This window comes from Leishmania martiniquensis, chromosome 12, assembly GCF_017916325.1.
Source record: "Leishmania martiniquensis isolate LSCM1 chromosome 12, whole genome shotgun sequence".
NCBI lineage: Eukaryota > Euglenozoa > Kinetoplastea > Trypanosomatida > Trypanosomatidae > Leishmania > Leishmania martiniquensis.
Window position 1 is genome coordinate 197264 of NC_090147.1, and position 15890 is coordinate 213153.

The 15890-nt window shown below is 58.1% G+C and overlaps 1 protein-coding gene across 1 annotated transcript; it reads right to left on the reverse strand.

The window, feature by feature from the left end:
• Positions 1–758: 758 nt before the first annotated feature.
• Positions 759–2516, reverse strand: LSCM1_07856 (uncharacterized protein; the record flags this gene model as incomplete). Its single annotated transcript, XM_067325211.1, has 1 exon — positions 759–2516. One exon carries the CDS (start codon positions 2514–2516, stop codon positions 759–761), a length of 1758 nt encoding a protein of 585 aa, XP_067180424.1.
• Between the last annotated feature and the right edge of the window lie 13374 nt (positions 2517–15890).

A 15890-nucleotide genomic window follows, 5' to 3' on the forward strand; every position in this document is an offset into this window, starting at 1 on the left:
TTTTGGTTCCCCTCGCATTGCTCAGATGAGGGGAGGGAAGAGGGAGGGGGGCGGCGACAAGATGGGCGAACGTATGTGTACTCCACGCAGGTGTCGAAAAGGACAGAAAAAAAAAGAAAAAAGTGTAAGATGCGGTCTCCGTCCCTCTGCCATGGCGCGTGAGGACCGGCGGGCAGCTGACGAAGGGGCAGAGGACGAGGAGTACGCGACGGCACAGCGTTTCGGGGGCAGCTTCAGAGGAAGCTGCAGGGAGCAGCCACGGCGAGATATAAAAAAAAAGACCGGCGCCGAGACAGAGGGAGGAGGTGAAAGGTGGTATCCAGCATGCGGCAGAAAGTACGCCCCGGACAACCACGGCAAACGTGCAGTGCGAGTAGCGGAGGAAACGGTCACGGAAAGGGAGAAGAGCCGAGGCAGGCGGCAGAGGACCATAGCAAACTCACCACCAAAAAGGTGAACGGCACCGCCAAGGCACCCCTGCGGTGTCTTCGGGCTGCTTCCCCCCCCGCCGCCGCCGCCCCCTTCCCATATCGCCAATATAATGGCACCCTCGGGTGTCTGTGCGGGAAGCTGCTTCGATGCGAAAGCGGCGAGGGGGGCGGGGTGGTTGGCGCGCATGCCTGTTGTCCAGGGGCAGGAGGCGAAGGCGCAGACGCGTGCCCCACACCCACCGGCACAACGCACCGACCGAGGGCGCAGGAGGTGGCCCGTGCCTGGCTCCCTTAGAGTCCTCCGCACTGGTGTGGCGGGCAGGGGCTCTATTGGAGCAGTGCGACGGCTGCCATCAGCGCCTCTTCACGTGCGCTGTTGGGCCACGGCACCCTATCGATGGGCGATGCGACATCGACCACTTCCGAATTCGCCGTCGTCGCTGCTGACTCCGACGAGGAGGACAGCGTTTGTGGGATGGAAACGCTCGCCCAATTCGACCGGCTCTCCACCGGTTGGGAAGATGATCGCGGCGTTGCATTGGCCGTGGCAGAGCCGCGACGGCCATGCGACCACTGCGGCAGGGCACCGCACACACGCCCCGCCTCACTTGTCGATGCGCTAGCCCCCATCACCTCGTCGCTCTCTTCACAGTCGTACGCCTCAACTTCGCGGCCACAGAATTCGCAGGTAGGCATCTCAGCGCAGGCGCGACTATCCACCGGAGGCGAGACCGAGCACGCCTGAAGGCAGCCATCCTTCTCATGCCCGGCAGCATCATCGCTGGCGGCACAAGACTTGGCGTCGGGCACGGCCACTGGCGCCGAGCATGTCCGCACCTCCGACCCCTGCTGATTCACCTCACCCGCCGCTTCACTGAGCCACCGGGTGTTCTCGCCGGTACGCGAAACAGCTCTGCCGTGCCTCTCCGCCTCCGACCTCGTCTCCACACAGGAAGCCGACAAGCTCCTCCGTTCCCGCTTCGCGTGCAGGTGCGCTGGCACGCAATACACATCTGCATGGGCACCGTCGACGGCCCACTGCGCCCCGCGCTCTGTGCGCCGTACTGCGCGCCAGTGAGTCGCGCAGCACCAGTGAATGCGCACCGGCACTCGCCCAACTAGATGGGCGGGAGCTGTCGCTAGTACTTCGAGCTCTGGAGAGAGAGGGGTCGCAGCGTCGGTCGAGCCTAGCGCGACAGCACTACTGATGCTGCTGGCAGAAGCTGTGCAAGCAGCAGGGCGCCAATCTGTCGACGGGCACTGAGTCGCAGAAGCCGCTCTAGCTGCTCTCCCCTGGCCAGGGAGGCCGCTATCGTCCAACGTTGGTCGCGCAGACCCTGCTGCCACCATGCTCGCCAGCGCAGGCGTCCCCTCAGCGCTGCCGCCACCTCTGCCTCCCTGATCCCCGCCTCGTACGGCAGAGTCGAGAGGGGAGAGGTAGCGTGTCGTCTGCGCAAGCTGCAGAGGCTCCGACATGCCGCTACGCACAGTACGAGAGTGTCGGTCGCTGCCGTGGAAACTGGAGGACGCACTGAAGCAGCCCCCTCTCGGCAGCGAAGAGAGAGACCCTGTGAGCTGAACCTCTGCAGGGAGGCTCGCTTCGTCAGCACACTGCATCTCAACGCGGCTTTCATGAATCGGTGCGGGCCCACGCGGATGCGGCAGCGCGGGAGGGTGCGTGGTGTTGGCCGCCATTTCCGGCATGCCTGTACCTCTAGCCCTGGCAGCAGGGGGCGGCGCCGTCGTGGCGGCGTGCTCGCTGTGGTGGCTTGGTACTTCACTCGCACTCGCGGTGCCGCTGCTGTCAAAGCTCGCAACATTCAGCATGCTGGCCGCTGTCTTTGTCGTCAAAGAGCCCACGCACGGCGTGGAGTCGCCAGACAACAGGAGAGCGGTAGTGAGGGGCGAGGGGGCGTCCGAGGGGGCAACGCCACCGGTGACTTCCAGACAAGAGGGGGCCACATCATTAGAGGCCGTAATGTGCGCCGTCGCAGACGCTGAGGAGGTGCCGAACGATTCTAAAGCGGTTGTGATGTTGCCGGCAGTCACACTGCTCGCAAGGCTCCGTGGGGGGGTTGCCTCCATTGTCGACACTGCGGCGGCCACGTTGAAGTTGCCGCGACGTAGGCGAAACGAGCGCGACAGGGAAGCAGCACAGCGCCCTGTAAAAAAGAAAGAGAGAGGGGGGGGAGGGGAGGCTAACCGAGATGACCGTGACGGCAAGTGGCAGGTAGCGGCTGAAGCGTCGAATCAAAGGCAAAACGGGGGGGAAAGGGGAAAACGTAATGAGCAACTTAAGAAAAAAAGGGTGAAGGCGCACCTGCGGCAGACCCCAAAGGGGAGGGGCGCACAACCGTACGGCGAGAACGTGCGCAGCACACACACACACACACGGACAGAGAGAAAGGGAGAGAGGGAAATGAGAAAGGAAAACAGCGAACCGCTGCACAGCCGTCTTACCTATCCGCGAGATGAGGAGGAAGAGGTTTGAGCCTCAGAAACGGCTTTGGCGTATGAGGAAAGATTGGAGGCGGAGGTGACGGACTACGGCTGGTATGTGTTGTTCCGCCTGCGTCTGTGCGGACGCTTAGGGGAGGGGGGAAAGGGGAGGAGGTATGAGCGGCTTTTAGGTGTACACTCGAGATGGGCGCTGGAGGTAGAGGAGGAGGAGGAGACGGAGGAAGGGGGAGAGGAGGGGGGCAGCCGAAGCAAGCAAGCGCAAGCCGAGGCAACAAGTCTATCTCAGTGTATTAGTGCGTAAATTCCTTCACGTTTGCGTTGCTATCAGCTTTATACTCTATGGTACGCGCTATCGAAGTGTGAGAGCAGGTGAAAAGAGAAGCGTAGGAAAGGTAACTGATAATAACAAAGTTAAACGAGCACTGGCCAGTAAAAGAGAGAGGGGGGAGGGGGGCAAAGAAGAAAGAGGGGGAGCAGATAGGGGTGGGGGGACTCGCTCGCACGACGGTGGCGGTGGCGGTGTCGCGTGGAAGGCGCGAATATATATAGAGAGAGAAAAAAAACAAAGAGGGGCGCGGGAGTGAGGTATACTCAAATTTTGGAGGTAGACAGAGAGAAGAGGGAGGGGAGGGGTTACGAGGAAAGGGGAAACGCAAAAAAAAAAGAAGAGGAGGAGGGGCAATAAGAGGGGAGGTGAGCGGGTATACCAGCACGCAGGATCTCTAAAGTGTTAGACAAAGGAGACGAGAAGCGCAAGAACAGCACTGTCGTGTCACACACACACACAGAGACGTGCAGATGCGCACACGTCATCCACCGGCACACACACGCGTGAAGCGCCCTCCGAAAAAGATGTGGAGCGCGGGAGGAAGAAGAAAAAAAAACGTTGATGTGATGGGGTGCCCCTTCTTCGTTCACAAGGATTATACCTCGTGCAGGCCTAATGCACACTCAGAAGAAGGTCCTTCTCTATATCTGACTGAGGGAGAAAGCGAGGGGGGAAAGCGGGAGCAAGTTGACCAGCGGTGAAGAAAAATAAGAAAGGGCGTCAGGTGAAGTAAAGCAGAGAGCGGACAGAAAAAAAAATGAATGCGTTCGTTTTGTTTGGCTTTCGTGTGGCCTTTCTCGTACGAGTTGCCGCTCGCCACACACACGCACGCACACACCGAGAGAGGGAGAAAAAGGCACAATATGGAAACTCTGCGTGTGCGTGGGCGATCTAATCCGTAAGCGCAACCAAAGACAAGCACGACGTCGACGAGGCGAACAAGACGGCGGAGGGCGCCGGGAGGGGAGGCGAGGAAAAGGTAAGACAGGGGCGGGGACGGCTGAAAAGATAGTAAAAGTGCACAGAAAAGGACACGCGCGAGGAATGAACAGCTCGTTCAAAGAGAAAGGAGGGGGGCACAAGCTTGCAGGCGTGAGCCTACGCGAGTCGAGATCGGACGACGAAAATAAAGAAAGGAAAAGCGAACGAGAAAGAGGGAGGGAAAGGGGGGAGGGAGAGACCGGCAAGAGAGGGCCCCCGAAGATTTATTAAAATAAATTTACGTGTCCCCTCATAAAAAGCAGAGGAAATGAAACAGCAGCAGCGGCAGCGGCAGCGGCCAACGAGCGTACCTCCGCTTTGTGGCACCACAGCGCCACAGGGTATCACTCGTCTTCTATAGACAAAGGCGGTGGTGCGCGCACGCTCTTTCTTTCTCTCGCCAGCGGGTCCCACACACGCGCACGAACCACAACAGAAAGAAGAGAAGGGGGAAGAAGGGGGAGGGAGGGGGAGGGAGGCGATTCGGCACTGTGCCGTGGAAAGAGCGACCCTCTGGAGTGGAAGCACCAGCAAGAGGCACAGAGATAACTGAAGACGTCGGAAGGGGACGTGGCACTTGACGCGTTCGTCTTTTCTCCAGCTCCTCTCCTTCCTGTTTCGTCTGCGTTGCGATAGGCAGGGGCGTTAGGAGGCAGATCTGAATGCAGCGGACATATACAAAACAGAGCAGACAAAAAAAAAAAGCAGTCCGACAAGAGGGTAAGCGGAGGAGTGGTAGTGACGTCTTCCCTTTCACAAGTTGCCTCTTGCTCTCTCTCTCGCCCGCTACGCCCTTGTTGTGACTATCCCTGAGGAATGGCTAAGGTCGAGGCAGAGCGAGTGCGTGGGTGCACGCTGTTTGGGGAGGGGGAAAGGGAGGGAGAGGCGAGGAGGGCGAGCTAGGTCGACAACAGGATGGGTTGGACGGGCAAATATAATATATAAAAAACGCGCGAGGAGGAGTGGGAGGAAGGTTAGTCCACTCAGAAAAGGACACCCCCTCGCTTTCCTTATATGTATATACACTTATATGTGTTTCTCACGGTGAGGGAGAGGGAGGGTAAGGGGTATATGAAAGGGCGGCTGTCTATATACACAGCGCACCGGGTCGGTGGAGGGGGAGGAGGGGAATACAGCACAGATACAGTGCACAGCGCACAAAAGAAAAGGCGTAAGACAGCAAAGAAGGGAACAGAGAGAGAGGGGAGGAGGGAGGAGGGGGGAGGGGAGGGCGAACGCAGCAGAGAAATAAAAGCGACGCAAAGAGGAGCAAAAAGTGAAAGAGGGGAGCAGAGACAGAGGTGAAAAAAAAAGGGGGAGGAGGAGGAGGCGGTAGACGAAGCGAGGCGCGTTCCCTCACGTACACGTCGCGCTGCTATTGGAGTACCCCACCGTTCCTCTTTTTCTTTGTGGTGATGGTGATGGCGGTTGCGGTTTTTCTTTCCTCGCGTATGTCTCTGTGGGCCTCTCGCTGCGCTTTTGACCCCCGTCCCCGTCACTGAATCTTTTTTGTTGTCGATGACTTGTATGGGCGAAACTTTCGTTTTTTTTTGCGCTTCGCTGTTGCTGTGCGCCGCAATGTCACAGCCGCCCCGCGGAAAGACCGGCCCTTTCGCTGGGATATGATCGTGGACAGTCTCAGCGAAACAAAGAAACGGAGAGAGAGAGACGCAGACCTGACGATGGGAGGGAGACGGGGGAAAAGCTCCTTCGTTTGTGTACGTGTGTCCACTTTATGTGAGGTACTTAGGTGGCTTTCTACTCACATCTGCGGAGAACGTGTGTGTGTGGGTGTGGGTGTATGTGATGATGATGAAAGGAAGACAAACAGGCGGGACAGGAGGGCAGCGACGCCAGAGCAGTACACAACGAGAGACGCGAGGGAGAGGGACGAGCAGACGGCTGAAGTCCTGCGCATCCTTTTTCCATGCAAGGACCCCCCTACACGCACACATACGCGCATACCACGCTACCTCCGCAGGGCAGTCTGCCAGCTTCAGGTCAGCGCCTTCTGGGTCCCCCGACCCGGAAGCCTTGCCACATACCTCCCTCAGTCGCTTTAGATCGTTTCTTTCTTGACAATGTACTAACCCGCCTCATGCAGGTCGATAAAGCTTGCGCACACGTACAACCCTCCGCCTCTCTTGCCCTGGGCTGCCTCTCAGTCCAAGCCGGCCAGGGAGCACCCCCCCACCGGATCGCCCCTAACATCGTCAGCAGGCCCTTCCTGTCCCACCGCACCCCGTCGTCGGGCACTCGCTGCGCCACCGGCGCCCGGCGGGCCTGGGTGGGCGGTATGCTTTCACCCGGCCGGGCCGCCACCAGGGCCACGCCCGCGGGCGTCCGCGCGCCCCCACCGGCACCCGCATCCTCCGCCCGCACGCCATACGCCACGCCAGCCGCGCCTCGCAGCCCAGGCGCCCAGCGCCCGCACGCCCGCACCACGCGATCGGCGGCGCCACGGCCTTCTTGCGTGGGCGGCGCGCCATCTTCATCTTCCACCTCCGTCGCCGCCGCGGGGGGAGGGGGGCGCGCCCGCATGGCTTGCCCGCGCATGCCGCGAAAAGCGGGACGCGGCGGGGCGCCCATGACGGCGGGGGTCCCCGGCACGCAAATGGGACCGCGCACCCACAGCCGGCCACCCTGAAGCCGCAAAGGGCGATGGCGGCAGGCACGCGCAGGGGGGGACCCCGCGTACCACGACCAAGACGCGCGCAAGCACCTCACCGTGCGAAACGAGGTGCGCCTCGAGCCCCGAGAAGTCCACCAGCCGCGCGCAACGCACCGGGCACAGGCCGCGGCCGGGCGCCGCGGCAGCAAATAGAAGGGGGAGGGGGAGCAGCGCCGGCGCCCGCGCGGAGTTGGGCGAGGACACCCCCCTCCTGCACCCTTGTTTTTTTTTTGCGCGGAGCCAGTGGTCGCCCCAGCGGCCCTTAGCCCAGCACATCGCACTCTGTAGCGCGGCTTCGGGGGAGGGGAGTCGATCTGGCGACTGGGACCCGCGAACGGGACCGCAACCCATGCAAGTCGACAGCGGCTTCCCCTTACAAGGACGATGCCGGATGCCTGCCGGCTCCTTGGTGCTGCCATGGCTCGGGCTGCACATAGAAACACGGACATGACAAGCGCAGGCAAAAGGGCTGTGGCACCCAAGCTCGTAGGGCAGTGCACTGCGATACACCGCCCTTCCGTACTGCGGTACCCGCGCCGGACGCCATGAGGAGGACGGGCGAGTCCATAGCAGCAATCTTATTCGATCCCCTGAGTCTTAGGCGATGGGGTTATCAGAAAGTCGCGTCCCGAGCCACACTGCCTCGCATGCAGCGCAAGGGCTGCAAGCAAGCGGGGCCGTAGCCTGTTACCGTGAATGCATGCGAATGCAACCGTATCCAGCAGCATTGCGACCCGCTACTAATTCGATGGCGATCTGCGCCGCAACCTCTGCCCGGCGCAGAGTGAGAAGGCCACGAAAGGTGTGGGAGTCACCCCCAACCCCCACTCACCTACCCCCATGGCATGTCAGTGGTTCTTTTACCACCTGGAAAGATCTCTCGCCGCTCGGCAGGAAGTGGTGAGCCGAAACATCGTCACTGCGGATGGGGGTCAGCCGCGCGGGTGTGGGGTGCCCAAAGAGGGGCATATCGACGAGGCGAGAGGCAGACCAGGAGGGATAGACAGAGGGGAGGGGAGGAGAGGAAAGCAAAGACGCGCAGGACAGGATGGGGGAGGGACGAGACAGCAACTGAGAGAGAGGGAGAGGAAGGCACGCGCAAACGTGAGCAGCTTCTCCTGATGCGATGACGACCAGTAAACGAACGCAGAGATGCCCTGCCGACGACATGCAACGGTCACACGTACGCGCCACTAGAGCGGCGTCGATATGGAATTGCATTCGTCAGGCAGTCAAGGGAATAGGCGTGCAAGTTTCCAAGGAGAGCGCTTCCGAAACTAGACCGCCTCGCGTCGATGCCCCTGTACTGCACTGATGCACCGCTCGCTGTATGCATACGCGCATTGAATGGCCCTCGCTTGCCTTCGAGCCACATCGACTGGCGAGTACAAAAGTGCATAAACGCATGCATATATATATATATACATATATATGTGTCAGCATATACATTTATATATACTCTTCATCACTCTTGCTTTGGCTTTGATTCCATGAACAGATGCGGCCAGACGCAAGCGAAAAGAGAGAGAGAGACGGGGGGTGGGAGGAACGAAGACGACGAGGGGGTGTCGAGGAAGCCACAAAGGCAAGACTGCAGTCACGGTCGTGCGTGATGCCCACACACCTTTGTGTATACCAATGTCAGGAGGGGAAGCGGAAGCGAAAGAGAGAATGCGGAGAAGAGTAATGAAAAGAAAAGAGACACACAACAGAAGCGCGGGGATGCTGCAATACACCATGAGTCGAGAGACCGGCACAGCCTGAAGAGAAGGCAAAAATAACCGTGCGAAGCAATGGCTCGTGTTGGGCACATCTATATGCGTGCGGCTCTCTGCTGTGTGTGTGTGTGTGTCCTCTTCCCTTCTTTTGCGCACCGCTCACGGCCTATACGTTGGCTCACCCGCTTGGCGCTTTCTGCTCCGCCGTTCAGTTTCTCCTCACTCTCCCCGCTCCCCTCTTCTCCCTCTCTTGGAAGGTCACTGTTGCCTTTCCACCAGCAATGCAGAAGAGAGCGGAATGGTCCAAAGAGTGGAGGGAAAGTGTGCAAGGAGATACACACCACGCATCGAAAAAAAAGCGGGGCCGGAGAGGTACACAGAAGACCGATAATGAACGACGAAATATGAATGCGTGCAGAGCCCGCCTCTCTGCGGCTCAGCACGAGACACGCGCCCGTCCATCAGCCGACGCGCACCTGCTTGTATGCGTTTCTGTGTAGCATTCCAGCAGTCAAGAGAGGGCGCTGCGGTCTCCTCCAGCTACACTGGAGCGCATGACAGCTCAAGCACCGACAGCGAAGCGTACGTGGTAACGGAGAAGCTCGAATCTGCACTCGCCGAAAGGTGGCGTGCATGGGAGAGAAGCAAAGGAGCCCGACGACGATGCCTCCACAACCTCTCGCGCGCTGCCAACACCGCATTGTCTCGTCGCCGCTATCGGCCTCGAAGCATTTCTTCTTCATCAACTATTGCATCTGCTTGTGGCGCTGGTGACTTTTCAAGGCTGTGTTGGGGAAAGGGGCGACCGATGCTGCGGGTGAATCTGTGAGCGAAAAGGTAACAAAAAAAGAGGAATATATGTGGGAGCAAAGTGTGCATGTGTGTGTGAAGGAGTGTGTGGGAAGTCTGCGAATGCCCGTGCATCGCCTGTCCCCCCCCTCCCCTCCACGCACACACACACAGACGCAAAGACCATTGCGTGAGGATAGACAGACATCCTCGCATCCAGTCACCTCCAGTTTTGTCCACTTAGGCAACTCTTTTTTTTTACATTTCGTGCGCCTTCTTTCCTTCATGGCATTGTCGGCCACAGCAACGGGAGGGGAAGGGGGCAGCCACCGCTGATGCGGCCGGCTTCGCGCCTCTGCGAGTAACCGTCACCTTATCCTTTCGGCACTGCAGCGAGACGCACGCACGCCTCGCCATCACCGCTCATCCTCTGCCGCGTGCACCTTCTTTCTCTCCCCCTCCCTCTTGCCCTCTCACGCACAGCGCACCTGCTCCAGGGGTATAAGAGATGACAGGCGCATGCGGCGACAGAAAACTCAAGAAAAATAAAAGGAGAGTCGGCAGAGAGGGCCGCAGGCGCAGGCGCAGGAAAGGGCTTCACGGGAAGATCGGCAGGCAAGCGCACGACCCCGGAAGAAAACGTGTACGGGGACGTGAACAGCAGCGCGGCTCGATGAGTGGACGAGAGGGAGAGAGAGAGGCACGAATGGGCGATACAGGAAGACGTAATGCTGCCCAGCCGCGCTTCACCTCTCACCCCCACCTGGCCCTCCTTCCTGCTGCGTCCACTCCTCTCCCCCTTTTTCCGCCCCCGCACGCCCATGTATAACCAGAGGGGATCGAAGTTCGGCTACACAGATCGCACACGACAAGAGCTCCGCTGCAGTGGCGTTCAATGAAGGGGAGCGAAGCAAAGAGGCACGCGCGAGACGATATCGGCCTTCTAAACTACGCGTTGGCGCTGAGCTCTTCGGAATGGTATGCACGAGAGCCCCGCCCAGCCCCGACAAGTCCCCTGCAGCCTGTGCTCCAAGAGAGCAATGGAGTCTAGCGAACGAGGGGGCAGCTGACCGCGAAGCTTTCCACTCAGCCAATGAATAAGAAACTGCATTCCATTGCACAAAGGTGTGACGGCTTGGCCGGCCGCACCTCATTCGGCCTGTTCAGCCGCGCCTGGTTCAGCCTCAGGAGCCGGGCGGTGGAGGGAGTCTCCTGAGGCTGAACCAGGCGCGCCCCTTTGTTACCGAACGACTGAGGGTTTATGCAGCAACCGACAGGCATACACGTCCCCTGAGGCATGTGCTGCTCACCCGTGGCACAATAAAATGCTCGAAGCCAATGCGCGTCATGTCCGCGAGGAAACGAGTGAGTGCACTAGTACCTCCACGGACGTAGGCGCCGTTCGGCGAGGCAGATGGACAGCAACCAGCAAGTCCCCGTCCCCACCCACTGCCGTCGCTTCCAATGCGAGGAGCGCAAAGAAAAAAAAGAAGTCACTGACAACGAGGGGGAGGAGAAACGGTATAGAATAAAAAAATGGTGTGATTTTCCGTCTGTGCTATCACACGCACACACACACACAAACATTGACCCGCACGTGCCTGTGTCGGTCTGTCGTCGCATAGAGCCCTAAAGGAGTGGCAACGGCAAACAGTAAAGGAGAAAAGGCGTTTGGCACAGCCGAATGGCGAGGAGAAGAGACGGGCGAACACGAACCAGTGCCCGAGATGCTCCAGACGACAGGCACAAGGGTGAGGCGTCCAGGGAAGGAGGTGCACAGAGAGCAGTGAAAAAAAAAAAGAAATAAAAGCAGACGCGAAGCGAGTGTAGGCGTCAGTGGGGGGGGGGGGGGGGCAAAACAGCCGCGCACGGCAATAAGCAAGCGAAACCGAACTGCAGTCATCGTCAAGAAGGGATAGAGGTAGAGAGACCGTGCACAGGTGCACGCACTCGCCACCCACATGGTTGCACATCCGTCCACACGGAGAACCGTGAAGAGGGGGAGGAGCGCCTTCGAACAAAGGCACTCTCACCGATCCTCTGCACCACGGCAGGTGTGTCGCCGGTTCTCTGGCATGTATTTGTGCTGGACAAGTCACGAGAGGCAGGTGCAACGAAAGAGAAAAGAAGGGAGTATACATACACATATATATATACGCATATCTTAGTGCAGAAAAACAGATGAACTCCTCCACCACCACCACTCCCTTAGCCAAAAGCGGTCATGATGAGTGCGTGTGGGGGGGAGGGGGGAAGGGGAGACGTATACGTACGCGCGGACGCATCTGTGAGTAAGATTCCATTTCCTCTCCGCTCCGCTATTGCTGTGTCGTCTTTCTGCCTCCTTCATTTTGCCTGGCTCTCCCTCACGTCATCCTCTGTCGCCGGAAAGGCGCCGCCTGGCAGCGCTGCCAATCGTTTGCCCTCGGGCCTCTGCCCCCCTCCCTCCCTCCCTCTCCGACACGAGTAGACAGATTGAAGGAACGAAAGAAAGGGCGAGTTCGAGGCGAGGGAAGGGGATGAAGAGAAACAGAACAGAAGCGGCGGCACGGCGAGAGAGACGGGTAAGGGGGAGGGAGGGAGGGGGGCGGAAAGGTCTATGCGATCCGCAGCGGCTGCAAGGACGACACAAAGCGCAATGAATGCAAACACTTGCGCGGGACCACCCTGCCGAGGACGGCATTCGAAAGACTGCAGTTGGCCCGCGTGGGAGACATGCAGAGGAGACGAGGCCGCAGACAAAAAAAAAAACGGAAGTGATGCAATAGAGGAAGCAGAGGAGCTCGTGAAAGGAGGAGGAGCGCAGACGATCGAATACGCTCAATCTCTGCCATTCATGAGGCGAAGAAAGAGAGAGAGAAGACGGGGGGAAGGGGGGCAAAGAGCGATGCCGATGGCGATGGTCAGGATAGAAAGAGGGGGGAAGGAGGCCGTCGACAAGAGCAGCGGGGCCCTTCGTTTTTTTGTGCTTGCCCGTTTCCATCCCCGTTTGTGTATTGAGTGCGTGCGTGTGCGTCAAAACCAAAGGAGTGCGGGCAGCGACGCGCAGGCAGCAACTAAAACTACAACCGGCAGCACTCGCCCAGAGGGACACCGAAGGACGCATGCGCCACGTTACACACATGCGTGTATGGATAAAGAGAGAGAGAGACGCACACCTCAATGTCCGCGAACAATGATTTCTGTGTTGCTTCTTGCCAGACACCTACCTTGAGACAATAAATAAAAGAGCCGGCCCCCCCCCTCAACACACACACACACACCGCTTGTGCGCTTCCCGCAGTGTCTGCACACCGGCTGCGAGTTCAGAGGGTGTCAAAGAGGGAAGACTTAAAAAAACAATGAGGAGGGGCAGCGCGAGAGAGCGCAGCACGACGCCCATGCGCAAACGGAGAGACACACTACGCGAATACAAAAAAAAGCACAGCGCATTCGCCATCACCATGACGATCCACATCAAACACGCAGACGCACGCACGCCAACGGTGTACGCACGCGCAACGCTTCAGCATTAGGTTGCGCAACGCGCACAACAAAAAAGTCTACACCGAAATGCCGAAGCGAAGAAAAGGGCGAGGGGTGGTGAGGCGCGCATGGCGTGGTATGGGCATGCGCGCGAGTAGAAAGGACGCACACGAGCAAGCCTTTAGAAGTGCAACAACAAAACAAGAGGGAGAAAAGACGGGCGGAACGAAAAAAAAGGCGCGCAGGAGAAGAGGAAAAGGGGTTGAAAAAATGGAAAGGCAGCTGAGAGGAGGGGGAAGGGGAGGGGAAGAAAAAGTGAGGACAGAAAGGTGCGCTACAGCGTGTGAGCGGAGGGGTCACGTATACAGAAGGGGGCTGCAGAGAAAAAAAAAAGATATGAGGCGGGGGAGAAGTAGTAGGTTGCGTGATGCCAGAAACTCAAGACAGAGCGGCCGCATGGAGAAGAGGGAAAGAAAAACGCGCACTTGGGCGCATTAGTAGCCCTCTCCCTCTCTTCCCATAATTCTTTTGTCGGGGCCTATGGAAAGGGGAAGGGAGCGAGGGTCTGCCTGCACTGGGCTGTCCAACGGACAACTATCAGTCTACAGGGCGGTCATGGGCTTGTGCGCGCTTGGGCGTAGGAGCGTGTGGGTATGAGCGCGCATACGAGTGGCAAAGAGGCCCATACGTGTTGAATTCCTATGCTAAGCGCGGAAAGGCAAGAGGTCTTCACGCAACGCCGCCTTCCGCGCACGCAGACACCAACGGAGGCGCACGTGGGTACACTGGAAGAAAAGAGTGCTAGAAAAAATATATATTCGGACGACCGCACGAATGCGCTAAAGAGGGGAAAGGGAGCAGAAGAGGGAGGGGAGGGCCGCTGCATCGGCCTGAAGCAGTGGAGAGAATGCGCGAACTTGAAAACCGAAGATAAAAGGAGCGGCACCACGTCAGACGAGAAGCAGACGAGCGCCGTCCGAAAGGCGTGGAGCGAAGAGCGGGCGTGACACTTTCAATTTATTTCCTCTCGTAGGCGCCCAATACCGAATTGGGCGGGGAAAGCAAAAAGAAAAAAAAGAGCGGCCCGAACAACGTGAAAGGGTAAAACAGATTGGTGAGGGGGGAGAGGAGGGAGGGAGGGGGTCGTGGTGCGTGATGAGAAGTGCAAGGAGGAAACGAAAGCAGGCGCCTTTGCTTCCGTGGGACGAAAAAGAGCAGCGAAAACAAAAAGGGGGGACTGAATGTAATGAGTCGCAAGCGCGTTGCATGATGCGCGTACACGCTCTTGGGACCCAGTGGCACAAAGAAGCACGTGGCCCCATGCAGATTCTCCATATCGGCTTCGTTTGCTTCTCATATATGTGCCCGCATTGCAGGAGAAAAAGGGGTGGTAGTGCTGGAAGGGGACAAGTGTCGCCGTTCGAGGGGACGTATATGTGTGTGTTTGTATGTGGTAATGCAGCGAACACGTGTTGTGGAGCGGTGATGGAGTGACGCCCATTGAATCTGCAACATAAAAAAAGAAAAAGAGAGAGCGGTAGCCATACACAAAAAAATAAAAACGGCGATAACACACATCCCCTCGGCATCATGGCACATAAACATGACAGCGTATCTGATACTCCCCTCCCTCAATTCCTGTTGTTATGTGTGTCTGGGGGGGGCAGAGGGAGGGTACGAAGAGGAGAGGGCAGATGAGGACGAAGAATATTGGAAGGGAGAAGAGGGGAGTCGATGAGCTCGTTCTTCCCCCTCCTTGCCAAGCTATACATATGGGTCCGCTCTCTTGCACATTTTTCTTCCTCCTGTTGAAGCTCACCGAGAGGCGAAAGGGTACAGCGCAGTGAGAGGTCGAACGAAAGGGAAAAAAAGGTGAAAAAAAATGCATCGGTCCACAGAAAGAGACAGAGAGAGAGAAAAGGGGGATGGAGATGAATACGCCCCTGCTGCTCGCATCGAATGGGAAGCGAGTCGGCGGAGGGGCAGAGAGAAGGCGTTAGAAAGTGAGCCTGAGGGGCGCCCCATTCGAAGAGCCAATGTTAAAACGGAGCGAAGATACAGAGAATAAGTCTGCACGAAGCGTAAACTTTCCTACCTTATTCGAATCAACGCCATGAGCCCCGTACCGGCTACCCGCCTCAACGACGTCTCCACGCCTTTGCGTGAAGCGCAAGGATGCTCCGGCTACTAACCGACGCGAACGCCACTGCGTCTCCAAGCCCATTACACATCTACACTAGAGAAAATCTCTACTCGCCCGCTCACTTCGTGTTTGTGTGCACGGATGCGCATGCATGGCTGAGCGTGAGCGCACAATCCCCCTCTACACACACACACACACACGCGCGCATAAAAAGAGCCCAGTCACAAAGGAAATCGAAGCAGAAACGCCAGACAATCAACGAGGAAAGGGAAACGTGCGAGCGCGTCACCACGCACGAGGGCTCGCAGAAAGAAGAGGCTCTTACACATAGCGCAGAGCGGCCTCTTCCCAATACGCAAGCTGCGCATTCGCCCGAGTTCCTTCTGCTCCCCTGCTGTTTCCAAGCAGCTCTTACCGCCATCCAACCGGCTCTGCATCGTCACACATGTACCCGCGCATGCCGCCAGCAGAAGCGGAATACAACAACAACAAAAAAAAAAGAAGGATGAGAGAGACGGATAGCGGGGACATGGCGAAGCAGTTGGACTTGACAGGTAAGCTTGACAGGGGCACTGCCGCGCTTGAACAGTCACTCAAAGGGACAGAAGCAGGAAGGGATGAGCTCGCACTGCGGCGGAGAGTAGGGAGGAAGAGGCGTTTCCATGAAGCTTAGTTGGCTTTCCTACTCGCATTGAGGATTTCGGCCACAAGCCGTGGTGCGTCTATTTATCTGTTGAGGTGTGTGTGTGTGAAGCGCGTACACCATGAGAGAGAAGAGAGAAGAGCTTCGAGAGTGCGCTCAGGTGCAATCCGTAATGAAAAAGAGAAGGAATAAACTGCACACGACTGCGCAAATGTGCCTCTCTGCCTGTGTGGGTGTGTGCAGGGGAGGAGGGGGGCTCTC